At 40.0% G+C, this 27,526-nt stretch overlaps 1 protein-coding gene across 1 annotated transcript in view; it reads right to left on the reverse strand.

Moving 5' to 3' along the window:
• The window catches only part of dnah5 (dynein, axonemal, heavy chain 5), a 240,506-nt gene that overhangs the window by 67,166 nt on the left and 145,814 nt on the right, over positions 1-27,526 (reverse strand). The window contains exons 68-74 of the mRNA XM_061914766.1: positions 27,084-27,263; positions 16,540-16,677; positions 14,602-14,737; positions 13,343-13,524; positions 13,027-13,161; positions 10,712-10,867; positions 4,174-4,356 (exon numbers count right to left, since the gene is read on the reverse strand). Of these exons, the coding sequence (XP_061770750.1) occupies positions 4,174-4,356; positions 10,712-10,867; positions 13,027-13,161; positions 13,343-13,524; positions 14,602-14,737; positions 16,540-16,677; positions 27,084-27,263 (1,110 nt within the window). The remainder of the gene's footprint in view (positions 1-4,173; positions 4,357-10,711; positions 10,868-13,026; positions 13,162-13,342; positions 13,525-14,601; positions 14,738-16,539; positions 16,678-27,083; positions 27,264-27,526) is intronic.

A 27,526-nucleotide genomic window follows, 5' to 3' on the forward strand; every position in this document is an offset into this window, starting at 1 on the left:
ATTAGCTAGTTTTTGTCCTCGTTTTTTTCAGTTGAATTTTGAATTTTAAAGAGTCGAAATTGAAGATAAACTATGTTTCAAAATTTAATTATTCTTTTTTTTGTGTGTTTTCTGTCTTTTAAGCTGTTCAATTAAGTGTTTTTTTCATCATTTATTATTTTATTCTCTACAAAAAACCTTCCGTAAAAGGAAAAAAAATATACGACGGATTGACAGACAGAAATACACATTTTTATATATATATATATATAGATTTATTTATTAAAGGTAAATTGAGCAAATTGGCTATTTCTGGCCATTTATTTAAGTGTGTATCAAACTGGTAGCCCATTGCATTAACCAGTACCCAAGAAGTAGCTCTTGGTTTCAAAATGGTTGGTGACCCCTGGTCCAGAAGATACAATGAAAGAAACATTTAAAATCACTACCTACTTGTACACGAGGCAGCTGCTTTTTGTTCGAGGCAAATATTTGAAACATTTGTGTTTGTGCGCATGTTAAGTAGTGTTGAGGAGCAGACAATGATGAGGACTATAAATTAACAGAACACCTCTCCACACCATTCATTGTCACCTTCAATTGTGTTCATTTTCAGTGTTCTTGACGCTGCCTGGTGTAATACACCTATTTTTCTTTTTTTACGATTACCAACTTAAGCCGGAGTATTATTATGTAAATTAGGTATTATTAGTATTGTCATTTCATTGATTTGAAATTATATTACTCCTGATTGCAAGTACCTTTTCAAGTAACCCCTCACTTACTTAAAAATCAAGCACCGATATGCCAACAAAAAACAAAGTGTTTGAGCTCAAGGTACAGTAAAACAAAGAGCACATGGATTATTGTTATAAAACAGATATGAAAAACCACAACAAGCCTCAATTAAAGTTTGAATTGGCTTGTTTGTTCTCTGGCTCATCAGAAAACCCAACGCCAGGCCTTTTTGCTAGCAAATTTGCCAAAGAGGTCCTGGAAGTCCAGGACCTCTGACAATTGGATAACAAATGTATGTCTAGTCTTGGCTTGTTGTGCACCGGAGATTGTTATTAACTAGTTTCAGTTTCGCCCGGAAAAGGGTGGAGTGCCATCTCCGGGTTGGGGAGGACACTCTGCCCCAAGTGGAGGAGTTCAAGTACCTAGGAGTCTTGTTCACGAATGGGGGAAGAGTGGATCGTGAGATCGACAGGTGGATCGGTGCGGCGTCTTCAGTAATGCGGATGTTATACCGATCCGTTGTGGTGAAGAAAGAGCTGAGCCGGAAGGCAAAGCTCTAAATTTACCGGTCGATCTACGTTCTCATCCTCACCTAAGGTCATGAACTTTGGGTCATGACCGAAAGGATAAGATCACGGGTACAAGCGGCCGAAATGAGTTTCCTCCGCCGGGTGGGGGGGTTCTCCCTTAGAGATAGGGTGAGAAGCTCTGCCATCCGGGAGGAACTCAAAGTAAAGCCGCTGCTCTTCCACATCGAGAGGAGCCAGATGAGGTGGTTCGGGCATCTGGTCAGGATGCCACCCGAACGCCTCCCTAGGGAGGTGTTTAGGCCACGTCCAACCGGTAGGAGGCCACGGGGAAGACCCAGGAAACGTTGAGAAGACTATGTCTCCCGGCTGGCCTGGGAACGCCACGGGATCCCCCGGGAAGAGCTAGACGAAGAGGCTGGGGAGAGGGAAGTCTGGGCTTCCCTGCTTAGGCTGGTGCCCCCGCGACCCGACCTCGGATAAGCGGAAGAAGATGGATGGATGGATGGATGGATAGTTTCAGTTTGCTAAACACGCCAAGTGTACAAAGTCCCAAATTCTAAATAGTCTCTTTACTTTGTTGTTGTCAGCTATCATTACTCATTTATATTGCTGTAAAAACAAACAACAAATCTTTGAACATGTAAAATTTTTTCATTTGGGCTATTCAAATGTCCAATTTATAAAACATTTTACAAGATCTCATTCTAACTTACTCAGTGGCCTAGTGGTTGGAGTGTCCGCCCTGAGATCGGTAGGTTGGGAGTTCAAACCCCGTCCGAGTCATACCAAAGACTATAAAAATGGGACCCATTACCTCCCTGCTTGGCACTCAGCATCAAGGGTTGGAATTGGGGGTTAAATCGCCATAAATGATTCCCGGGCGCGGCACCGCTGCTGCCCACTGCTCCCTTCACTTCCCAGGGTGTGATCAAGGGTGATGGGTCAAATGCAGAGGACAAATTTCACCACACCTAATGTGTGTGTGATAATCATTGGTACTTTAACTTTAACATAACTGACCTTTGTCAGATGCTCATAATTACTAATTTTAAGCATTTGATGTTTGTATTTATTCAGTAAATGTTGATTACTGAGTAGAACTACATTGAATTAGAATACATTTTGATGTGCAGGGCCCCTTCTTTGCTGCTCCTAATTTTGGCCTCACTATATGGGGGGGATCCTAATCTGCTGGAGTTCGCTCACGCTCACTTAATGCAGACACTTAAAGCAAACGATACCAGCTTACTTTTAATTAGTATCAATTTTATCACAGCTGTTTATCCATTTCATAGAGGTATGTAGTTAGTCATAGAATTGGAACCCAATGTTATTTAAAAGTATCTGTTTTGAATCAAGAATTGTTTTAAACAAGATTCACAGCCCTAAGCCTATGTATATATTTCACCTCAACTTGGTCATTTGATAAGTAGCTCCCCTGCTGAAAAAGGGCACCCGTGCGCTAAAATGGTAAATGGGTTGTACTTCTATAGCACGTTTCTACCCCTTTTTAAGGAGGCCAAAGCGCTTTGACAGTATTTCCACATTCACCCATTCACACACACATTCACACACTGATGGCGGGAGCTGCCATGCAAGGCGCTCACCAGGGCCCATCAGGAGCAAGGGTGAAGTGTCTTGCCCAAGGACACGACGGACGTGACTAGGATGGTAGAAGGTGGGGATTGAATCAGTAACCCTCAGATTGCTGGCACAGCCACTCTACCAACTTCACCACGCCGTCGCCCTAAATCAGGGGTCACCAACCTTTTTGAAACGAAGAGCTACTTCTTGGGTACTGATTAATGCAAAGGGCTACCAATTTACACACTTAAATAAATTACCAGAAATAGCCAATTTGCTCAGGTTACCTTTAATAAATACATCTATATATTTATAAAAATGTGTATTTCTGTCTGTCATTCCGTCGTATATTTTTTTTCCTTTTACGGAAGTTTTTTTGTAGAGAATAAAATAATAAATGATGAAAAAAACACTTAAATGAACCGTTTAAAAGAGGAGAAAAAGCGGAAAAAATTTAAATTTAAATTTTGAAACATAGTTTATCTTCGATTTTGACTCTTTAAAATTCAAAATTCAACCGAAAAAAATGAAGAGAAAAACTAGCTAATTCGAATCTTTTTGAAAAAATTGAAAAAATAATTTATGGAACATCATTAGTAATTTTTCCTGATTAAGATTAATGTTAGAATTTTGATGACATGTTTTAAATAGGTTAAAATCCACTTTGAAATATGATTTAAATTTGATTCTACAGATTTTCTACATTTGCCAGAATCATTTTTTTCAAATTTTAAACATAAGTTTGAACAAATATTTCACAAATATTCTTTGTCGGAAAAACAGAAGTTAAAATGAAGAATTAAATTAAAATGTATTTATTATTCTTTACAATAAAAAAAAAAAACTTGAACATTGATTTAAATTGTCAGGAAAGAAGAGCAAGGAATTTAAAAAGTAAAAAGGTATGTGTTTAAAAATCTTGAAAGTTATAAGAAGCAAAGTAAAACAATGAATGTATTTAAATGAGTGAAGATCAAGTCTTTAAAATATTTTCTTGGATTTTCAAATTCTATTTGAGTTTTGTCTCTCTTGGAATTAAAAATGTCAAGCAAAGCGAGACCAGCTTGCTATTAAATAAATACAATTTAAAAAATACAGGCAGTTCACTGGTAAGTGCTGCTATTTGAGCTATTTTTAGAACAGGCCAGCGGGCTACTCATCTGTTCCTTACGGGCTACCCGGTGCCTGCGGGCACCACGTTGGTGACCCCTGCCCTAAATGGATTGCGACTATTTTGCTCATACAAAAGACGCAATCTTACTTAAATAAGTAACAAACCCAATACAACAAATTTACAAAGCATATCATAGAAATGTAATATGTTTACGTGAAATTTAGTCACCTGTTTTTCTTTGAGGATGACTCGGCCCAGAAGTTGGTCCTCTAGTCCTCTGATCGTTACAGTGAAGTCAATTATGGAGGTGCGGGCGCTGATCTCAGGTGTGTATGCTGGATTAGGCATTTTAGTGGTCACATACAGTCTGAAACCCTTCATGACGTCCACCTCTTTGTCTCCAATTTTCACCTGCAGAAAAGCAGATGCTGATTTACTACTTTGCAACTTCCACCACAGCATACTACCGCGTCAAAATGTCATAAAAAAGTGCAGGTTGAACATTTCCTTGGTAAAATTATGTGTGTGTATTTCATGTGTAATTAACGGTAATGAAAAATGTGGATAGAGATAAAGTGGACATATGATTACGGATTGGAATTGAAAATCGGTTCTTGTTCAGAAACGGTTCTCAGTGTATTAATTATTTGAAATTGCCTGTCGATTCCTGCAGGCGGGCATGATGTCATTAAGCAATGTGCATAGTGATGTCAGACAGCAACATGGCGCCCAGGCGGCTTGAACATTTCAAACTTTGGCTACATTTTCAAGAAAAGATTGCAACAGAGCTTCGGGAGGTGAAGGTGCATGAATGGGAGAGGCTGCGGAATTGACTGCGTATGTGAAAGAAATATGCAAAAAAAAAAAAAAATGCACATTGGGAGATGTTTTTTTTCACATAGGAGATAAGTTATTAGTAATCATGTATTCTATATAAAAAAAATAACATTGAAAAGACACCAGCAGACAAAAAAAAAAGTCAATTAAATGTGTTTTAATCAGCCCCATAAGTCACCCAACACTTGTAGAGACAATATGTTGTATATTTGAATTTTTGACAGTCCATAAATGTTGACAAGCATTTAAGCAGGACAATATTCTCCTTTCTCACAGCGTTGGGTGTAACTGTTTGCATATACTTTTCAAACGTGCTGAATAAAGACGTAAAATAGCGTTCGCAGTTGAGTTGTTTTCTTGATGTATTGAACAGCATATGCAAAACAATTACAAACGTTTCTTTATTTGCATCTTACCATGAATTGATTAACGGGGATCCCCGACTTAAACAAGTTGAAAAACGTATTCGGGTGTTACCATTTAGTGGTCAGTTGTACGGAATATGTACTGTACTGTGCAATCTACTAATAAAAGTATCAATCAATCAATCAATCAATCTTCTCCTCCCAGTATTGCGGGCGTTCTGATGATCAGCATATGGTTTGCACATTCATGAAGACGCTCAATAAAGAGACGTTATTCCCTATGCACACGTTTAGTAGATGAGTTTTGCTTGTGGTATCAAGTTTGCATGTGTTTTAAGCACATGCAAATATTTTAGTAGATCAATTCCATCATTTCTAAAATGCATCCACTTCACTATGATGTCACAACATAATCAGACTGCCAAACCCTACAAACAGAGGCATGTTAAAGTGTGAAAGCTCATGGTGTGCATGAACCTTTTGATTGTATAATTTTGCATTGTTTATCACAAGTATTCAACATGTATATGTCAGAAAACATGGAATAAAATATGGGTCCTTTTAAGCATTTCTGGTTCTGTGGTCATTACACTTTTCCCTATTTGCTTCTGTGACGGCACCACAAAAGTCACTCAAAGCACAGCAAACTGTTTATTTCACAAAAATTTGATTTGGCTTCAAATTGTACAATATTTGGGAAACAAATTTAACAATACAGGATCTAGTGTATTTGACTCCAAACTAGCCATATATTTATGTATCCTAGCCAGCCACAAATACACTTAAAATTATGCAACTGCCATCATAAATCACATTTAGTTACTTATTGTATAGTCAAGCTTTCCATGAATGGTGATTGGTAGGGTTGAATTATTTAGGTGTCGATTCATTGCAAACTACTGTGAGATAACACAACCAAAATGAGGAGGGTTTGTTTGTAGCCTAAAAGTCCAGAGATCTACAGTTAATAGAATTAAAGCACATAACTAAAAAATAACTATACATGCAGACAGAAAACAACCTAGGTGAACTTAATGGACTTCAGTTTACAAACCCTGTTTCCATATGAGTTGGGAAATTGTGTTAGATGTAAATATAAACAGAATACAATGATTTGCAAATCAATTTCAACCCATATTCAGCTGAATATGCTACAAAGACAACATATTTGATGTTCAAACTGATAAACAATTTTTTTTTGCAAATAATCATTAACTTTAGAATTTGATACCAGCAGGTGTGCAGGCTAATTGGGAACAGGTGTGTGCCATGATTGGGTATAAAAGCAGCTTCCATGAAATGCTAAGTAATTCACAAACAAGGATGGGGTGAGGGTCACCACTTTGTAAGCAAATTGTCGAACAATTTTAGAACAACATTTCTCAACGACCTATGCAAGAAATTTAGGGATTTTACCATCTACGGTCCATAAAATCGTTAAAAGGTTCCGAGAAACTGGAGAAATCACTGCACGTAAGTGATGATATTATGGACCTTTGATCCCTCAGGCGGTACTGCATCAAAAACCGACATCACTGTGTAAAGGATATCACCACATGGGCTCAGGAAGACTTCTTAAAACCACTGCCAGTAACTACAGTTGGTTGCTACATCCGTAAGTGCAAAATAAAACTCTACTATGCAAAGCAAAACCCATTTATCAACAACACCAAGGAACGCCGCTGGCTTCGTTGGGCCCGAGCTCATCTAAGATGGACTGATGCAAATTGGACAGGTGTTCTGTGGTCTGACAAGTCCACATTTCAAATTATTTTCGGAGACTGTGGACGTGGTGTCCTCCATAACAAAGAGGAAAATAACCATCTGGATTGTTATAGGCGCGAAGTTCAAAAGCCAGCATCTGTGATGGTATGGGGGTGCATTAGTGCCCAAGGCATGGGTAACTTACACATCTGTGAAGGCACCATTAATCCTGAATGGTCCATACAGGTTTTGGAGCAACATATGTTATCATCAAAGCAACGTTATCATGGACGCCCCTGCTTGTTTCAGAAGGACAATGCCAAGCCATCTGTTACAACAGCGTAGTTTCGTAGTAAAAGAGTGCGGATACTTTCCTGGCCCGCCTGCAGTCCAGACCTGTCTCCATCGAAAATGTGTTGTGCATTATGAAGCGTAAAATACGACAGCAGAGACCTCGACTGTTGAACGACTGAAGCTCTACATAAAACAAGAATGGGAAAGATTTCCACTTTCAAAGCTTCAACAACTAATTTCCTCAGTTCCCAAACGTTTATCGAGTGTTGTTGAAAGAAAAAGTGATGTAACACAGTGGTGAACATGCCCTTTCCCAACTACTTTGGCACGTGTTGCAGCCATGAAATTCTAAGTTAATTGTTATTTGCAAAAAAAAAATTAAGTTTATGAGTTTGAACATCAAATATCTTGTCTTTGTAGTGCATTCAAATGAATATGGGTTGAAAAGGATTTGCAAATCATTGTATTCCGTTTATATTTACATCTAACACAATTTCCCAACTCATAAGGAAACGGGGTTTCAATATAGAATAAAACACTGTTACATTTGTCATGAGGGTCATGCTTCTCCAGGCCACAAGTCCAAATGAACAATTAAACTGTCCAAAAGAATGAAAGTGTCCTGTTTGCAGCTGCAAGGCATGTTGTGTGCATGTACATTCAATAAGTGAGGTGCATGTGAGTGTATTTGCTCTAAACAGCATTTAATTATTCATGGAAGTATAACTTCTAATTATCCACCTGCCTGCTTGTCCCTGGAGCCGTCGGTCACAGACACCTTTCCATCCTCGTCGAGCCAGGATATTAATAGAAATTAAGACTTTTTATGAAAGGATGGAAGGGGAGGGCACAGGCAAGCACAGACCCCATTAATCGTGTATTTAATTAGCTCACTAAGAGATTAATGGCTAAAAGTGTTTGCCAGGTTTCATGCAGTTTTTCCTTTTGCTCCTTAAGCAGCGAGTCTGTTGTATGGTGTATTCAAGATGTGCATGGCATATTAGTATTGTGTGCATAGCCGGGGAGTCATGTTGCAGTGAATAAAACAGATCAGCCAAAGCTAGAGATGTAATAATGAGAGAGAATTGGTTGCAAGCAGACATTCGCATTGAAAGTCTTACAGTGCTATGGACAGGTTTCTGGAGGTGAACCTGTGTTTGAGGAATTGCGAGGAAAACATTCATCAATCTCTCACTGAAATAAACAGGAGAGTAATTCAAGTTTAAGGTTTTTTAAACAAAGAAAGGTCCACTCTGTATTTGTTATGTAGACATTTGAGTGAGTGTGTTGAATGGTTTTGGGAACCAATTTAATTATCCTACAAACCTGTTTGGCCTCTTTTATTGTCATGCATTGTTTTTTTGTATTTCATGCAATGAATGAAATACACTTTCAAAGCAGGCTTTATAATGATCATTTTGAAGAGAAAATGCTACAACATGAGACTCAATCACACAATGTATTGTAGCTCTCCAAAATGTGAATCTAGCACCAGTAGGGCTTTAAAGGAAATCAGACAGCAAACATATTGACACGTACAATAAAATATTGGATTATTAACAAACCCCGTTTCCGTATGAGTTGGGAAATTGTGTTAGATGTAAATATAAACGGAATACAATGATTTGCAAATCATTTTCAACTCATATTCAGTTGAATACCCTACAAAGACAACATATTTGATGTTCAAACTGATAAACATTTTTTTGTTTGCAAATAATGATTAACTTTAAAATTTGATGCCAGCAACACGTGACAAAGAAGTTGAGAAAGGTGGCAATAAATACTGATAAAGTTGAGGAATGCTTATCAAACACTTATTTGGAACATCCCACAGGTGTCTAATTGGGAACAGGTGGGTGCCATGATTGGGTATAAAAGCAGCTTCCATGAAATGCTAAGTAATTCACAAACAAGGATGGGGTCACCACTTTGTAAGCAAATTGTCAAACAGCTTTAAAACAACATTTCTGCATCAAAACCCGACATCAGTGTGTAAAGGATATCACCACATGGGCTCAGGAACACTTCATAAAACCACTGTCAGTAACTACAGTTGGTAGCTACATCTGTAAGCGCAAGTTAAAACTCTACTATGCAAGGCAAAACCCATTTTTCAACAATACCCAGAAACACTGCCGGCTTCGCTGGGCCCGAGATCATCTAAGATGGACTGATGCAAAGTGGAAAAGTGTTCTGTGGTCTGACGAGTCTATCCATTCATCCATCTATTTTCTACCGCGTACTCCATTTTGGGGTCGCGGGGGGCGCTGGCGCCTATCTCAGCTACAATCAGGCGGAAGGCGGGATACACCCTGGACAAGTCGCCACATCATCGCAGGGCCAACACAGATAGACAGACAACATTCACACTCACATTCACACACTAGGGGCCATTTTTTTTTTTTTTTGTGTTGCCAGTCAACCTATCCCCAGGTGCATGTCTTTGGAAGTGGGAGGAAGCCGGAGTACCCAGAGGGAACCCACGCATTCACGGGGAGAACATGCAAACTCCACACAGAAAGATCCCGAGCCTGGAATTGAAACCAGGACTGCAGGACCTTAGTATTGTGAGGCAGACGCACTAACCCCTCTTCCACCGTGAAGACTGTCTAACGAGTCCACATTTAAAATATATTTGGAAACTGTGGACGTGGTGTCCTCCGGAACAAAGAAGAAAATAACCATCCGGATTGTTATAGGCGCAAAGTTCGAAAGCCAGCATCTGCGATGGTAGGGGGGTGTATTAGTGCCCAAGGCATGGGTAACTTACACATCTGTGAAGGCTATATTAATGCTGAATAGTCCACACAGGTTTTGGAGCAACATATGTTGCCATCCAAGCAACGTTATCATGGACGCCCCTGCTTATTTCAGCAAGACAATGCCAAGCCACGTGTTACAACAGCGTGGCTTTGTAGTAAAAGAGTGCGGGTACTTTCCTGGCCCGCCTGCAGTCCAGACCTGTCTCCCATCGAAAATGTGTGGCGCATTAGGAAGCGTAAAATACGACAGCGGAGACCCCAGACTGTTGAACGACTGAAGCTCTAAATAAAACAAGAATGGGAAAGAATTCCACTTTCAAAGCTTCAACAGTTAGTTTCCTCAGTTCCCAAACATTTACTGAGTGTTGTTAAAAGAAAAGGTGATGTAATACCGTGGTGAACATGCCCTTTCCCAACTACTTTGGCACGTGTTGCAGCCATGAAGTTCTAAGGTAATTATTATTTGCAAAAAAAAAAAAGTTTATGAGTTTAAACATCAAATATCTTATCTTTGTAGTGCATTCAATTGAATATGGGTTGAAAATGATTTGTAAATCATTGTATTACGTTTATATTTCTATCTAACACAATTTCCCAACTCATATGGAAACAGGGTTTGTATTAAATAATTGTGTTGGTATAATTGGCCACAGATGTTTAACCATTAAATGAATGAGAAAACAAAGACAAATAATATGTTGCAGCTTTAAAAAAAAGCCAAGGGCAATGTTTTTACTGGCAAGGTAAATACTGTACCTTTGACAATAAAACCAGGCCACATTGGTAGATTCCAGTTCCTACCTTGTAAGTAGATCCAGTTTTAATGAAGTTTTTCTCGAGAACGTTATCGAGAGCAGGGTCCAATTCTTCCCCTACATCCTCAATCAACAGGGGACGCCCTAGAGACAAACTGTCCTCCAGGTGGTTCTTGAAGTACTTGTGATTCAATGAAGTGATCTAAGAAGATGAGGACATATTAAGTAAATACATCACCATTTCACCTGAGCAATACCCTTTGGTACAAAGGCTGACCTCAGTCTGCACAAATATATCTTTTTGAGATAAGCTGCATTTTACTTTTTTTGATAACAATGTTAATTTAATGAGGCCTCACTGTGTCTATGTTGAACCTTTACTTAAACAAATGATGTATTAAAAACCTGTCATAGAAATGAAATGTTTAAAAATATTCTAAATACCCCAATATCAACATAAAGACAATATCATCAAGACTTATGACCTGATCTACTGAAATCAAAATACCCTGTGCTAAACGATATCTGCAAACTATAAAATTGTGTGTACTATTAGTGGCCTTGTTGCCGGTGATCAAGTAAGACTGTGTATACACTAGATAACTGGTGCAGATTGCCTTATTTAAATGAGATTTTTGCGTATAGTAAGTGGCTTTCACCATGGAAACACTCATTTACTGCCCCTTTACGTTATCATGTTCCTACCTGTGGGGTTTTGCCATATTTTCAAACATGCAGCAGACATGTATCACTTTTTTCTGGGCATCTTAGAATTAGTCCTGAAGTGCAATCTACAACGGAACGCACATTTTTAAAGTGCTGAAGATGCTGGCACGAACTGCGAGTGTGAAGTTTTAGTCCTGATAATTACACTGCATGTGCTAAATAACATATTTGCATTTTCTCCTCCCAGTATTGAGGGTGTTCTGATAATCAGCATATATTATGCATAGTTGTGAAGACAGACACGGTAAATGGATTGCACTCCTTATTTTGCTCATTTAAGAGACACAATCCTCTTTGTTCAAGCTTAGTAAATCAGCTTTGCGTGTGCAATTTGCAGTTTGTATGCGTTGCAATACATGCAAACCTTTGGTAGATCAGGCCTCAATATGATGTAATATAAGTAACAGCTTTTGAAACAAACAAACTGAACAAAAATGGGTGAAAATCATTACTGTTTTGATCGTGTGTCATGCAACATGTAATGCAGCTTCTGTTTCCAAACCAGTGCACACTTCACCAAAATGATGACTAAATGTGCTGAAAGCCAATAACCTTTGCATAATTATTTTTTTTTTTGATTACTGTAATTTCCGGACTACCAGCTGCTACTTTTTTCCTACACTTTACACAGTGAGTCCTATAAAATGGTGCAAACAATTTATGGATTTTGTTTTTTGCTAATGACCATAATTATTTTGCACTCAATAGTTTTCATTAAACCCAAACAGAGAACTTAAATGGTGTGTTATTGTTTGTGCAACTGCGCCATCTTTTGGAAGAGTTTGCTTACTGCAGTTTTGCGGGTTGAAAATACACTTCCCGTTTTAATGCCTGAAACCAGAAGGAAAACAGCCCCTATCGTTTCTGCCCAAAAGGATTCTTCATTCATCCTTCCAAGCAACGTTTGTAAGTTTTACAATTTGAGTAAAACAATTGTTGGAATAATTATGTATATATTATCACACTAACTTTATGCTTAAGGGCCGTTGCCATAAATTATTGTCAATTGTACTGAAGTGGTATTGTTGTATTTGTGCTAAACCGTCCCATGTGTGATGTCTGTAGAAGTGTTTTCATGCATATTTGTATGTGCTATCGTCATGTAGTGAAACTAGCATCATTACCATTAGCTGATATGCTAGAACGTTTATGAGTGTTTCTGTTTGTATTAACAATTTACAATGGCATTCTTTTTGTCTTTATTTAGTTTCATATAGCCCCATTCCTGGGTGGAATGGAAGAATGGTAGACGGGGGGGGGGGGGTTAATCATTTTGAAATGCTGTCTGCTGAAAATGATGGAAAGTTGGAATTGCCACAAAACACATCTAAAAGAATTCAACACTCTATTGCTGTCTGGCAATTTGTCCCATTTCATGTGTCAGGCAAACTGCGACAAATAGGGCCATTTGAATCCCCTTCCGACTCGATCTACAGTATCTAACTATCCATCTATCTATTCATCTCATTTTCCAGGGCACATTGGAACTCTGTATATGTGGTTGAACATTTTTTTCATTTTTCTAAGGTAAATTTAAATGTTTCCATTTTTTTCGATCATCATTATTAACAATGTACCAAGGTTAAATTTATAAAATTGTATCATCATACACACAAAAAAACATCCCAAACAAACCTGCAGTTCGTTCCTGGCCTCTTTGTTCTTGATCCAAATTTTTCCCTGTGTTTGTGGGTCAATGAGGAGAGGGAAGCGAGCAGCTTTGGTAATAATGATGCCATTCTGAATGGACAGGTCATCATTAGGGAGACCCTGTAAAAACAAAGAATAAGTGACACACATTTTCTTCCTCAAGAATGCAGATTCGCATTAAGAATGGCATATCATTTGTGTCTGTCCGTATGTCTCTAAATCGCGCCCAAATCAAAAGCGAAGACTTTAGGCTGGTATATGCCTATTCGAAGTGACAACCGCATCCATTCTGATTACTGACCTGTAGATTCCACTCACTGACAGTAGGGGCATCAGTGAGCAGCTCAGTCAGATTGAGATTGTTGCCAAATGGGATTTGACGCTGCTGCAGTTCGTTCTGCCAATTGCTCAGCAGGAGATTACGAAACTCCTGGTTGAAGGGACCAGAGTAAGACAAGAACGCCGTGGCTAAAAGCACGTCGCCTGGAATAAAAAAAGCACATTTGCAAATGTGATGCTTATATGAAATACAGTAAAGACAACCATATTTTAAGTCAATGTATGCCCTGTGATATTTTGAAGGGAAACATTTATTCATAGTCAATGATGGTCGAGTAGTGCTTAACTCACCTGAATTCAGTCGCGGGCAGCGTGGGTTTAGTCCACACTTGTAAATTAAGGCTGGGCGATACGGCTAAAAACTATATCACGATACACATTAAATTGATTGATATTGATAATTATTGATACTTTTTTTGACTTATTAAAGGCCGCCAATAAATACAGCAAAACAATTTCCAACTTACTAAAGTTGCTATGTATCAGTAAGGAGAGTTAATAAAATACTGAATGTAAATTTGAAAGTAGTTAAGATTTGAGACGCTAGATGGCAGTAGTGTATAAGCTATTGAACACTATACAGAATAGTTTGAGAAGCGACTCATTAAAACTACAGACAAGTTTGCGATTGAGTTGATTTATCAAGACATCACAGTTTCTCTTCTCACTCCATGCAGAGAATCCACAGCAAGACAGAAAGACGGCACAACCCAAAAAATGCAGTCAATGCCGTTACGTGATCGGCTGTTAGCGTGTCCCTCTTATTGACACTTCCTGTTTCCTGTTTGCTGGGTTCCCAAAGTGCGGGTGACTTCATGAAACAAATCTTGCTTTATTTTTGCTGGTTTCTTTCGATCAAAATATAAAAATATATATGGAACATTTTATCGAACGCATTTTATATTGATATCATGTTTGTGTCTATCACGATGTATATATTGATATCGGTTTATAAGCCAAGCCCTAGTATAAATATGAGTGTGAGTAGTCTGAACATTTTCTACCGCTTGTCTTGTTCAAGATTGGGGAGAGCTCGATAAAATCCCAGCTGATTTTAGGCGAAAAGTATACTACACTCTGGACTGGGCGGCAGCCTGTATCACAACAAATTGATTTGTATTAGAGTCTTCGTCTGTGAGGAAACAGCGCTAATCAATGGGCAACTGGGCTGCTCGTGAATACACATTAAAAAAACACTTTTCATTTTTCCTTGAAACCCACCAACAAGACGTTTAGTCTGGGCAGCAAACTCTTTGCTCTGCTCTGTCCATCTTTCCTTCTCGCCAGCTAAGCCGCTAATCAGACTGGAGGCGGTCTGCATCTTGTGCCTGCAGCGCTCTGCGTCCTCCAGCAGAGTCTGAAAATACGTGAGCAAAGACACACGTCAGTAGGTCTGCTCGGATTTAGTCAAGTTTCAGCTGATAAACTTCAAATTAAACAGCCCGAACTGACAAAGATCCCATTTTCACAAGTTTTAAGGCCTTAACTCCAGTTTTGTGTGTTTTTCTCAACTGTACAACTTTCATCTAAATCCAAGCAATGTGAAATATTACTAAACATCTGCATCAGATTCCTTACTTAAGCCTATACCAGGGTTTGGCAACCCAAAATGTTGAAAGAGCCATACTGGACCAAAAATACAAAAAAGTAATCCGTCTGGAGCCGGAACAAATTAAAGTGTTATAATAATGGCAACACATGATGTAAGTGGCTAATTAGCTATAATAGCCTACTATCAAAATGACTATGTGTCGCAGGTTGATGCAAATATTCGTTGAAAGAAATGTTGAAATGTTGGTTAACGTTTGTTTTGGTCTGGTACAACATGGCACACAAACAACTTAGTTAGAAATGCAGACAATAGTACATACAATGTGTCATGAAACATGCATGTATAAATTAACATAAGTAAAGGAAATTAAATTAGCTCAAATACACCTACAACTGAGGCATAATGATGCAATATGTACATACAGCTAGCCTAAATAGCATGTTAGCATCAATCACCTTGCAGTCATGCACTGACCAAATATGCGTGCATAGCTCTCCATAACAAGCCAATACTATCAACAAAGCTCACCTTTTGGCATTCACGCACGGTATAAAATGTTTGGTGGACAAAATGAGACAAAGAAAGAGTGGCATAAAACACGTCTTTCTGTGACAGCGTCGGAGAAACAAACTGTTGAGTCACAGTCTAGACAACAGTGAGTTCAAGGGCCGTTGAAATTAGTAGGATAAAACGGCGCTCGCCAAATACTCTCATCAGTGAAGCATGAACACAAAATTATTAAACTGTGGGCTTTCTAACAATTAGGAAGGCTTGTGTCATGTGTGTCCTACAGAAACCATATTACAACAAAAATATATTTGTCACCCCATTTGCTTTCCAATATCAAGCTCTCTGTAGCACCAAGGCGCCGCTCAAGAGACGCACGTGGCTCTAGGGTCGCGGGTTGCTGACCCCCGGCCTATACCAATGCATCATTAATCACATCATCTACTTAATTGCAAGCTATAACAATAATTAAACTGTTTTAACCTGGAAATAAGTATCGTTTTATTCAATGCAGTTGCAGTCAATATACTTCTCTGTCAGATGATGTAATCAAGGTTTTGTCAGTCTGAATACACAATGCCACGTACTTTCCAAATTTAACCCAAAGGATAGCATTTGTCTTTCTTCAATGATCAACTTTAATTTAGGACAGCAGAGAAAAAGGCTGTTATGAGTGCCAATGTTTTATTCATTTGTTTTTCATGACAGTTGAGCTTGATTCAAAAGCTTTTTCTGGTTACTTATTGAAGGCAAATGGCTTCAACCAGACCTGCTTTATTTGACAATTGTTGCTGTTTCAAATTAAATGTCTGTACATTTTGTCATTCATGGAGGTCATTGTATTCTTAGACTTTTGAGTCGATTGCAATGGGACTGTTCAGATTGTCATTGTCCCCAGTCCCCACCTTAGAGGATGAACAAGTTGGATCCAGCACCATCCTCTCAGACTGGAGATGTCCTTTACCCGTCTCAGAACATAAACTGTTGAAGACTGCTTTGATGTGAGGTGAAACATCTTTAAAGACAGTCTAGTTGTGATCGATTTGAGTCTTTTATGTATGTTTTTTGTTTGTTCTGAGGATACTAATGAAGCCGCTGACCTGTTTTTCCATCATGGCCTTCTCATAGTCCCCTTGTACCACATCCAGCTCTGCTTGCTTGGCGTTCAGCTCGGCCTGAGCCTTCTGAAAGTCTGCATGAGCGATGGCCAGACGACTCTGCTGCACAGCCAAGTTAGCCTGAGAGAGAGAGAGAGAGAGAGAGAGAAGAAGTAACTGACTTGGGTTTGCATTGGCTTTAATCTACATGAAACGGCTAAAAGGGTTATAACCCTTTTTCCAAAAGTAGGTAGAAGGAGAGAGAAACTGCAAATAAAATTGATAAATGGTCACATTTGGGGACTCACTGAAAACAGATAACTAGAAAGGCATGAAGTAGAGTTCTGAACCAGCGTTCTGTGCATTAGGCATTAGCAATTTGGAAAACAAGGCTTTCCCCCCCCCCGAATGTTTAACTGTGACAAACGAAATAGACAAAACAAGTATAATGCTTGGGTTTATGAGGATAGAATAAAATAAAACAATGCAAAAAATGAATTCTCAACATCATTCTTTATATACTGTATTCTTCAACAAACTGTGACAATCGTTTTATTTTCATGCAATGCATTGATATTGTGACAGAGTGCATAGTCAAGTATAAATAAAACTGTTCCATTTGCATTCTGGAGCGCCCGGGTTGATGGTTCTATTTAAAGCAAATGACTTAATGATAGGAAAAATGTAAAATCTCACTTGTGTGCCATGTGATTTTTAGTTGTTTGATACATAACAAACATAGAACCTATCCAACCAATTTGTGGCGACAAGGTAGATACTACCATACCATAGGCCCCCATGCCACCCTAAACCCGACATTGCCGCCCCGTATACACACACTTGGTATAGGTACCGGTAATTGTACTAAAAACATTCTTGCGTGAATTCTGTTGAAACCAGCTTAAAAAACATATGTAAAAAGATTAATTATCTTTTTGACTTAAAATATGGTATTAACATATTATATAATATAATATTATATAATATATTATATTATATTATATTATATTATATCATATTATATTATATTATATTATATTATATTATATTATATACCAACATAGTATATATATTTTTTGTGGGTTTTTTTTCTCCTGCGATGAGGTTGCGACTTTTCCAGGGTGTACGCCGCCTTCCGCCCGATTGTACCTGAAATAGGCACCAGCACCTCCCGCGACCCCAAAAAGGGACAAGCGGTAGAAAATTGATGGATGAATGTTTGTTTTTTTTCACAAAAATGTGCCAACAACTTTACTAGAAAAATAAAATGTATGAATTGAAATGATCGGATAACTTGCATCATTCACTTAAATATGATTACTGTGTTTTTCGGACTATAAGTCGCAGTTTTTTTCATAGTTTGGCCGGAGGTGCGACTTATACTCAAGAGCGACTTATGTGTGAAATTATTAACACATTACCATAAAATATCAAATAATATTATTTAGCTCATTCATGTAAGAGACTAGACGTATAATATTTCGTGGGATTTAGCGATTAAGAGTGACAGATTGTTTGGGAAACGTATAGCATGTTCTATATGTTATAGTTATTTGAATGACTCTTACCATAATATGTTACGTTAACATACCAGGCACCTTCTCAGTTGCTTATTTATGCGTCATATAACGTACACTTATTCAGTCTGTTGTTCACTATTCTTTATTTATTTTAAATTGCCTTTCAATGTCTATTCTTGGTGTTGGGTTTTATCAAATACATTTCCCCCAAAAAATGCGACTTATTCTCCAGTGCGACTTATATATGTTTTTTTCCTTCTTTATTATGCATTTTCGGCAGGTGCGACTTATACTCCGGAGCGACTTATACTCTGAAAAATACGGTATACATCTGTCAAGTTTCCCTTCAATTCACAGTGTAAAGTGGCTGATACACATTGGATTATCATCAGTGGATAATATGAATAATAATACATTATTAAATATTATGATTATTTTATTATTAGTGTGTCTCCTTAACTCTCCCTCTTTCTTTAAAACCTAGTGACGCCTCTGTTTTTAATTTAAACCGAGGGTCCTTGCAGGCACCACAGTTATGGGCAATGAGACATACTGTATAAGTGACTTGTACATAACTTTGTCTTATGCTGCCGCAGATATATTGCTTTATTTTACCTTTTTTCTATCGCTACATCATAGCACTAAAATGTTGGTGCTGTGTCTGAATGCACAACAATGAACTTTGATGACGTCTGAAGCTGGGTTTGGCTAGTCAGGTGGAACAAACCATTTCGTATTTTTGATAAGGGGTGTAGGTATTGTTGGAAATTCTTATTTTTGGCAACCGTATTATTGAACTTCCTTGGCTATAGTGTAATATGATTTGAAACTATCTTATTGTTGATATTAGAGGTAATTATTGTTATTATTCACTATCAATAGTGCTATTTCTATTGTTATTTGTATTGCTCAATTTGTAGTGTAATAATGTTCATTGTCATTTCTGTATTATTTTGTATTTATTTCACCAACTGCTTCTCTGCTGTCACAATAAATAAACATTTTTGTAGATATCCTATTTGCTGATGTTGTTCTGTTGTGGTTGTTGCTATTGTTGTGATTGCTGTTGTTGTTGTCTCTCTGTCCGCTCCTGCTACGGCCCGGCGAGAAGAGAAGTATCCCACACTTCTCTTTTGTAAATTAATAATTTGTACAGCCGATATGGGAATCTACACGAACAATATGATTTGCCTAAGTAGCTAGAAAAAAAAAAAGTTTGAATAGTTTCTTGAAATGAATCATATTAGTACATTGTTTAACTTCTTTGCTTAATCCATTCCATAATTTAATTCCACATACTAAAGGTCTTAAGTGTTGAACGTGCACACAAATGTTTTAATTTACATTTTTCTGTAAGGTCATATTTCTCTTAATTTGTCGAGGAGTATTGTTGTACATTTTTGGCTAGCAGCAGTGTAGTTTGCTTTGTGCATAATTTTAGCTGTTTCATTAAATCATTGAATTTTAATCTATTTGATTCAATAAATAAAGGGTTTGTGTGTTCTTTATATCAAACTAACTGACCTGTTTGTAACACAGTCCATCGAATCCTATACAACACTGCACCAGCGCCACTTAAGCACTTTGTCCAGTTTACATCTGCTGTGACAACTAGAAACAAATGAGCCTCCACCAGGGGGCAATGTAGCGCACCCAGATGTTAAACATATTTTGCACAATCAGCCTTTTCATATAAAGCGATAAAGGAATGGAACAACCTCACCACAAACTTGAAAAGTCTAACAGATTACTTTTCATTCACAAATGAAGTTAAAAAGTGGAGTTGGAGCAATCAAAGCTGCTCACACAGTCACTGAGGCGGACACTATGATTGACACATCAACATAATGTGTGTTATATTTATCAATGAGAGCATTTTGTTGTAAACTGTCTGGCGTGTGTGTTAAAATCATGTTTAAAAAAAAAAAATGATGACAGATGTGAACAAGAGCATGTCTGTGTGGTGATGTAAAGGAGGTGTGGTTGTATTGTATATTAAATATGTGTCAATGAAAGGGTATTTTATGACTTTTCTTAATTTGATTACATGCTATAGTATGATTGTATTGTTATAAATGTATTGCATGATTTTTGTATCCCTTTGATTTAGGTAGCCAGTGTCAGAATAATTGTATCTAAGTTATCACAAAACTTTGTGTTTCCATGAGTTCCCGGTGAGGATAAAAACGCTGTCTTTGATTTTACCAAGCAAAAGGCTTGTAAAAGTCCACTGTGTACGATGGGAAGTGACATAAAGGTGTCGGTTTCTTTGATCTATCGTAATCCACAGAACGATCTTGTCCTGACCCGAGATCTACAAAGCGCAGAGTAAGCAGGACCTGACGCAGCTCCAGGCATTTTTTGTTTGAACTGTTTTGTGACCGAGGGCAACGGCTGTTTGCGACCCCCTCTCCCCTTAGAAACAGCTGTTGCCATGTAATCAGGAAAAGTCCCAAAAAAAGAAGAGGCGTGCAACCATCTCATCAGAGCGTGGGACAACACTGTACAAGAGTACAGGTGTATGCGCTCTCTTTATTGAGCTAAATTGAATCCTGTCTCTGTTTAATTCCTTGCTTCTTGTCTGTTTAATAGATGTCATTGGTGTTTGAACCTGACAGCCAGGGACTGCAGATATAAATTAGCTATTTAGCTATAAACTGGTACAGAACATTTTTGAGCTTAATGTTTCTGTGCATTGTCCCTTCAAATAAAGACTAAACAGTCAGTGAATGAACTGACTGAATGTATTCTTGTAATTATTTCTACACAATAATAATAACAGACACATGTCCTAACTAGGGTTGCAAATAAGTGAGATTTTCAAGAAGAAATGAGAGAGATGCTTGGAAATAAACAGGAGAAAAGTGGTGATGGAAAGAAAAGAACATCAGGCGGCTAAAACATGTTTTTGAATGCAGTAAAGATTTAGTTCAGACATAGATTTAGAGAGAACATGTTAGTGTGTGTGAGTCTGATTACTAACTTGGTAGTTCAAGCCTTTATGTGTGTATTTAATATTAATTGACTGAGAGGAGAGGACTATTCTGGTACATCTCGCTGCGTATCAGTTTGGCCCGCCGGCTCTGGGAGGGAAGCACTACTGGGCTGAAAATCAGAAAATCAATTTGCTAAGCGGCGTTGCAATGTTAGGGTCAAAAAGAAGGAAGGCTAGTATTTCTTAAGATGTGGGTGGTTTACAGACTGAATGTGTGACAGGGGCAGAAAGAGGCAGAAGAAAGAGGTAAATAATTAAGAGAAAGCACCAGAGAAAGGGGGGGAAATATAATTTATTAGGTCATTGGATAAAAATGCAACCATGGGAACATTGTAGTCTGTTCTTCTGAGAATTTTGTAGAACTTCATTAAAAAACCAAGGAACTGAAGTGAAACATATTTTTGACTTGACACATTCAGTATTAGATTTGTTTTTAAAACAATTATGAAAATATGCTTAGGCCAGACTTCTAACTGCATTTAAAGAATGTCAATGCAGACCTTACAGAAGTAAAGTCAAAATAGACCCGCTTGACATTTCCTACAAAATAGCGATGAGGACAGGCATCCTTTAGGGTTAGGTGTGATTTATTAAGACATCAATGGCAGCTGAAATGATAGTTACAGTACAAGGATACAGAACTTACGTTGCTTTTGTAAAAATGGAAATAACGATTACATGTTTTTGCTTTCGAAACTAAATTTGGTCTATAAAGCCTAATTATGTGTATACTTGATCTGCTGAAGTTAATTAATAAGGTGTTTAAATAGTTGAGGTTACTTTTTTTAAAAATGTGGAATATTTCATGATCTCACATGACAATTGTTCCATTTCCTGTTTACCTCCTTTTTGTCACAATTTCTGGGTGCTGGCTCCCTCACCTGTCCCTGATTGGCAATCACGACACACCTCTTGCTGTTTCCCATTAAAATGCTTATTTTATGCCAGCCCTGTCATTGTTCTCTGTACTTCCATACTGCACAGCATTACATATTCTTCCTGTACACGTTCCTTTTGTACTATTTTTGTTTTTGTCATTGAATACATTTTTACCTGCACTTTGTCCGCCATCTCTGCATCCACAACACCCACACTGAAACGTAACCGAGTATTCTTATTTATTAATATTGTGAAATGTGGTGATTATCATTAAGAACTGGCGAAGAGCAATTGCAAATTACATATGTACAGGTGCAACTTTTACACTTCTGATACAATACCAAAATTGGATCCTTGAGTATTACCGATTTTAATTTCATACGATATCGGCACAAATCTTAGTACATACATAGTATATACTTTTAATGTTATGTAGTTTTGAATGTCAGAAAAGGCTTGATCAAGTGAAATTACTCAGAGAACCATGGTAGGTATGGAAAAGGCTAACCTTATGATAGACTTATGCTGTTTTGAAATTTTAAGTGAAGTGGTAATTTGTGTTTTGGCAACATTTTGTATTCACATAATTCATTTGGTTAAATTTATGAGACATGACGCAGTATATTGAATAATCCCAATTTAGACTTAGACTTCCTTTTATTGTATTTCAAATTTGAACTATACAGTACAGATAAGAACTCAATTCCGTTACATTAGCTCGTTGTAGTGCAGGATAAAAGAGCTAAATAAATAAATAATTACTGTACAGATAAATATATTTCACTTTTGCATATGTATCCACATTTATCGATGTATGTTATATTGTCTTCTCTCTGAGCTGCAACCTTATCGTGGTAGAGGAGTTTGCGTGTCCCAATGATCCTAGGAGCTATGTTGTCCGGGGGCATAAAGCCCCCTGGTAGGGTCTCCCAAGGCAAACAGGTTCTAGGTGAGGGATCAGACAAAGAGCAGCTCGAAGACCTTTATGAAGAAGAAACATCATGGACCCAGATTTCCCTCGCCCGGACGCGGGTCACCGGGGCCCCCCTCTGGAGCCAGGCCCGGAGGTGGGGCACGATGGCCCGGCCGGGCACAGCCCGAAGAGGCAACGTGGGTCACCCCTCCAATGGGCTCACCACCCATAGCAGGGGCCATAGAGGTCAGGTGCATTGTGAGCTGGGCGACAGCCGAAGGCAGGGCACTTGGCGGTCCGATCCTCGGCTACAGAAGCTAGCTCTTGGGACGTGGAACGTCACGTCACTGGGGGGGAAAGAGCCTGAGCTAGTGCGCGAAGTCGAGAAATTCCGGCTGGATATAGTCGGACTCACTTCGACGCACAGCAAGGGCTCTGGAACCACTTCTCTCGAGAGGGATTGGACCCTCTTCCACTCTGGCGTTGCCGGCAGTGAGAGGCGACGGGCTGGGGTGGCAATTCTTGTTTCCCCCCGGCTCAAAGCCTGTACGTTGGAGTTCAACCCGGTGGACGAAAGGGTAGCCTCCCTCCGCCTTCGGGTGGGGGGACGGGTCCTGACTGTTGTTTGTGCTTATGCACCAAACGGCAGTTCAGAGTACCCACCCTTTTTGGGAACGCTCGAGGGAGTACTGGAAAGTGCTCCCCCGGGTGATTCCCTTGTCCTACTGGGAGACTTCAACGCTCACGTTGGCAACGACAGTGAAACCTGGAGAGGCGTGATTGGGAAGAATGGCCGCCCGGATCTGAACCCGAGTGGTGTTTTGTTATTGGACTTTTGTGCTCGTCACGGATTGTCCATAACGAACACCATATTCAAGCATAAGGGTGTCCATATGTGCACTTGGCACCAGGACACCCTAGGCCGCAGTTCCATGATCGACTTTGTAGTTGTGTCATCGGATTTGCGGCCTCATGTTATGGACACTCGGGTGAAGAGAGGGGCGGAGCTTTCTACCGATCACCACCTGGTGGTGAGTTGGCTGCGATGGTGGGGGAGGATGCCGGACAGACCTGGGAGGCCCAAACGCATTGTGAGGGTCTGCTGGGAACGTCTGGCAGAGTCTCCTGTCAGACAAAGTTTCAATTCCCACCTCCGGAAGAACTTTGAACATGTCACGAGGGAGGTGCTGGACATTGAGTCCGAGTGGACCATGTTCCGCACCTCTATTGTCGAGGCGGCAGATCGGACCTGTGGCCGCAAGGTAGTTGGTGCCTGTCGGGGCGGCAATCCTAAAACCCCTTGGTGGACACCAGCGGTGAGGGATGCCGTCAAGCTGAAGAAGGAGTCCTATCGGGTCCTTTTGGCTCATAGGACTCCGGAGGCAGTGGACAGGTACCGACAGGCCAAGCGGTGTGCAGCTTCAGCGGTCGCGGAGGCAAAAACTCGGACATGGGAAGAGTTCGGGGAAGCCATGGAAAACGACTTCCGGACGGCTTCGAAGCGATTCTGGACCACCGTCCGCCGCCTCAGGAAGGGGAAACAGTGCACTATCAACACCGTGTATGGTGCGGATGGTGTTCTGCTGACCTCGACTGCGGATGTTGTGGATAGGTGGAGGGAATACTTCGAAGACCTCATCAATCCCACCAACACGTCTTCCTATGAGGAAGCAGTGTCTGGGGAATCTGTGGTGGACTCACCTATTTCTGGGGCTGAGGTCGCTGAGGTAGTTAAAAAGCTCCTCGGTGGCAAGGCCCCAGGGGTGGACGAGATCCGCCCGGAGTTCCTTAAGGCTCTGGATGCTGTGGGGCTGTCTTGGTTGACAAGACTTTGCAGCATCGCGTGGACATCGGGGGCGGTACCTCTGGATTGGCAGACCGGGGTGGTGGTTCCTCTCTTTAAGAAGGGGGACCGGAGAGTGTGTTCACACTCCTCAGCCTTCCCGGTAAGGTTTATTCAGGTGTACTGGAGAGGAGGCTACGTCGGATAGTCGAACCTCGGATTCAGGAGGAACAGTGTGGTTTTCGTCCTGGTCGTGGAACTGTGGACCAGCTCTATACTCTCGGCAGGGTTCTTGAGGGTGCATGGGAGTTTGCCCAACCAGTCTACATGTGCTTTGTGGACTTGGAGAAGGCATTCGACCGTGTCCCTCGGGAAGTCCTGTGGGGAGTGCTCAGAGAGTATGGGGTATCGGACTGTCTTATTGTGGCGGTCCGTTCCCTGTACGATCAGTGCCAGAGCTTGGTCCGCATTGCCGGCAGTAAGTCGAACACATTTCCAGTGAGGGTTGGACTCCGCCAAGGCTGTCCTTTGTCACCGATTCTGTTCATAACTTTTATGGACAGAATTTCTAGGCGCAGTCAAGGCGTTGAGGGGTTCCGGTTTGGTAACCGCAGGATTAGGTCTCTGCTTTTTGCAGATGATGTGGTCCTGATGGCTTCATCTGACCAGGATCTTCAGCTCTCGCTGGATCGGTTCGCAGCCGAGTGTGAAGCGACCGGAATGAGAATCAGCACCTCCAAGTCCGAGTCCATGGTTCTCGCCCGGAAAAGGGTGGAGTGCCATCTCCGGGTTGGGGAGGAGACCCTGCCCCAAGTGGAGGAGTTCAAGTACCTAGGAGTCTTGTTCACGAGTGAGGGAAGAGTGGATCGTGAGATCGACAGGCGGATCGTTGCGGCGTCTTCAGTAATGCGGACGTTGTACCGGTCCGTTGTGGTGAAGAAGAAGCTGAGCCGGAAGGCAAAGCTCTCAATTTACCGGTCGATCTACGTTCCCATCCTCACCTATGGTCATGAGCTTTGGGTCATGACCGAAAGGATAAGATCACGGGTACAAGCGGCCGAAATGAGTTTCCTCCGCCGTGTGGCGGGGCTCTCCCTTAGAGATAGGGTGAGAAGCTCTGCCATCCGGGAGGAACTCAAAGTAAAGCCGCTGCTCCTTCACATCGAGAGGAGCCAGATGAGGTGGTTCGGGCATCTGGTCAGGATGCCACCCGAACGCCTCCCTAGGGAGGTGTTTAGGGCACGTCCAACCGGTAGGAGGCCACGGGGAAGACCCAGGACACGTTGGGAAGACTATGTCTCCCGGCTGGCCTGGGAACGCCTCGGGAATCCCCCGGGAAGAGCTAGACGAAGTGGCTGGGGAGAGGGAAGTCTGGGTTTCCCTGCTTAGGCTGTTGCCCCCGCGACCCGACCTCGGATAAGCGGAAGATGATGGATGGATGATGGATGGATGTTATATTGTCTTTATATTCCAGCGAGTTAATCCATTTTTGGGGGGAATTGAGAGGATTATTATGTTATATTATTATGACACATTTGTTACTGACTATTTTCTAATAAGCTTCTGCCATGGAGATATTTCTGTGTATGTATATGCAACTATGATTATTTTATACTAAATATTGAAAAATGTGATGTTTTAGACCGCAATAATGTTCAGTTAAAAACACTTTTTGCTTATGTCCAGCCTGTGTGCTATTGTGTGCTTAGCTGTTGTGTATCTGTCAGCTCCTAGTAGCCTGTGGGCTCAGAATCAGAATCAGAATAGTTTAAGTCTACTAGCCTTTGTAAATGACTTTGCTAAAATACAAAAAAAATACAAACTTTGTGTGCTTATCGGAGGACATTTAGTTGTTAACTGTCTGTCCAGAATTGCACAAATAAACATGCTGCAGGACTGCCTGTATCGGAACATATGAGAGATTATAGATACAAGCAAATATCGTTCAACATTTTTTTTTTTTTGCTGGTATCGGACGAAAATCTAATTTTAGGACACTAATGAAACAGAAAAATTTATTTTTCTAAAATCAAACAAAAGGGAAACCGCTTATTGTTGCGGATAATCCTTTAGCATTTGTTCCTTTCATACTTCTTTCTACTCTTTGAATGGAATTGTGTTATTCTTGACCAAGACCTGTGCCGGGCAGAAACCATTTTTTTGGGTGTGCGCTAACAGGGTAAAGTTCAAATAGACAATGGTATCTTGTATTAAGAAAGTTTTTATTCTTTGTGTTTTTAGGCCATGTAATCTGCAGCTGAGTTTTTCAGCCAAAAAGTTGGAAGATGTGAATTATTCTCTTTGTTTATATCAGAGAGAGACTTTGTTGCCTGTGTCTCTGTTGTACAATATAGTCTGTGGTTTGTGTTTGAGATATATGTCCATTGCAATATTTGCATTGATAATCTCATGTAGGCAATACATGTATTGTTTACATACAGTACAGTATGTTTCTACCTTCAAGGGCAAAACCTCCTTGTTGATGGAAAAGAAAGATGCCATGGCTTTTGTCCAGGATGCAAGTCCGGCCACGTTGCCACACACCCTCTTAGCCGTTTCAATGTTGTAGTCCGGCATGTCAAAATAGGGCTGCAGCAGCTCCACCATCTCCTCATTAATGGTGTCTTTGGGGAATTGCTGTACAGGAGAGAGCACAGGAGAGTTAGAAAAGGGAAATGAGGATGGGCTCTATGTGGGCAAAAAAGGAACAAATAGTACAGGTGTGGTGAGAAAACAAGCCCGAGATGAACAACAGTGGCAGCTTGGATGCAGTAATAAGGAGAGAGAAGTGAACACAGTGGAGCTGCAACAATAACAGCAAAAATATTATGATGAGAAATTACCATAAAATATTGTTGAAAAATAAAATACTGTCTTCCCACTGAGCTACAGTATGTACC

This window comes from Nerophis ophidion, linkage group LG11 (assembly GCF_033978795.1).
Source record: "Nerophis ophidion isolate RoL-2023_Sa linkage group LG11, RoL_Noph_v1.0, whole genome shotgun sequence".
In the NCBI taxonomy this organism is placed as follows: Eukaryota; Metazoa; Chordata; class Actinopteri; order Syngnathiformes; family Syngnathidae; genus Nerophis; species Nerophis ophidion.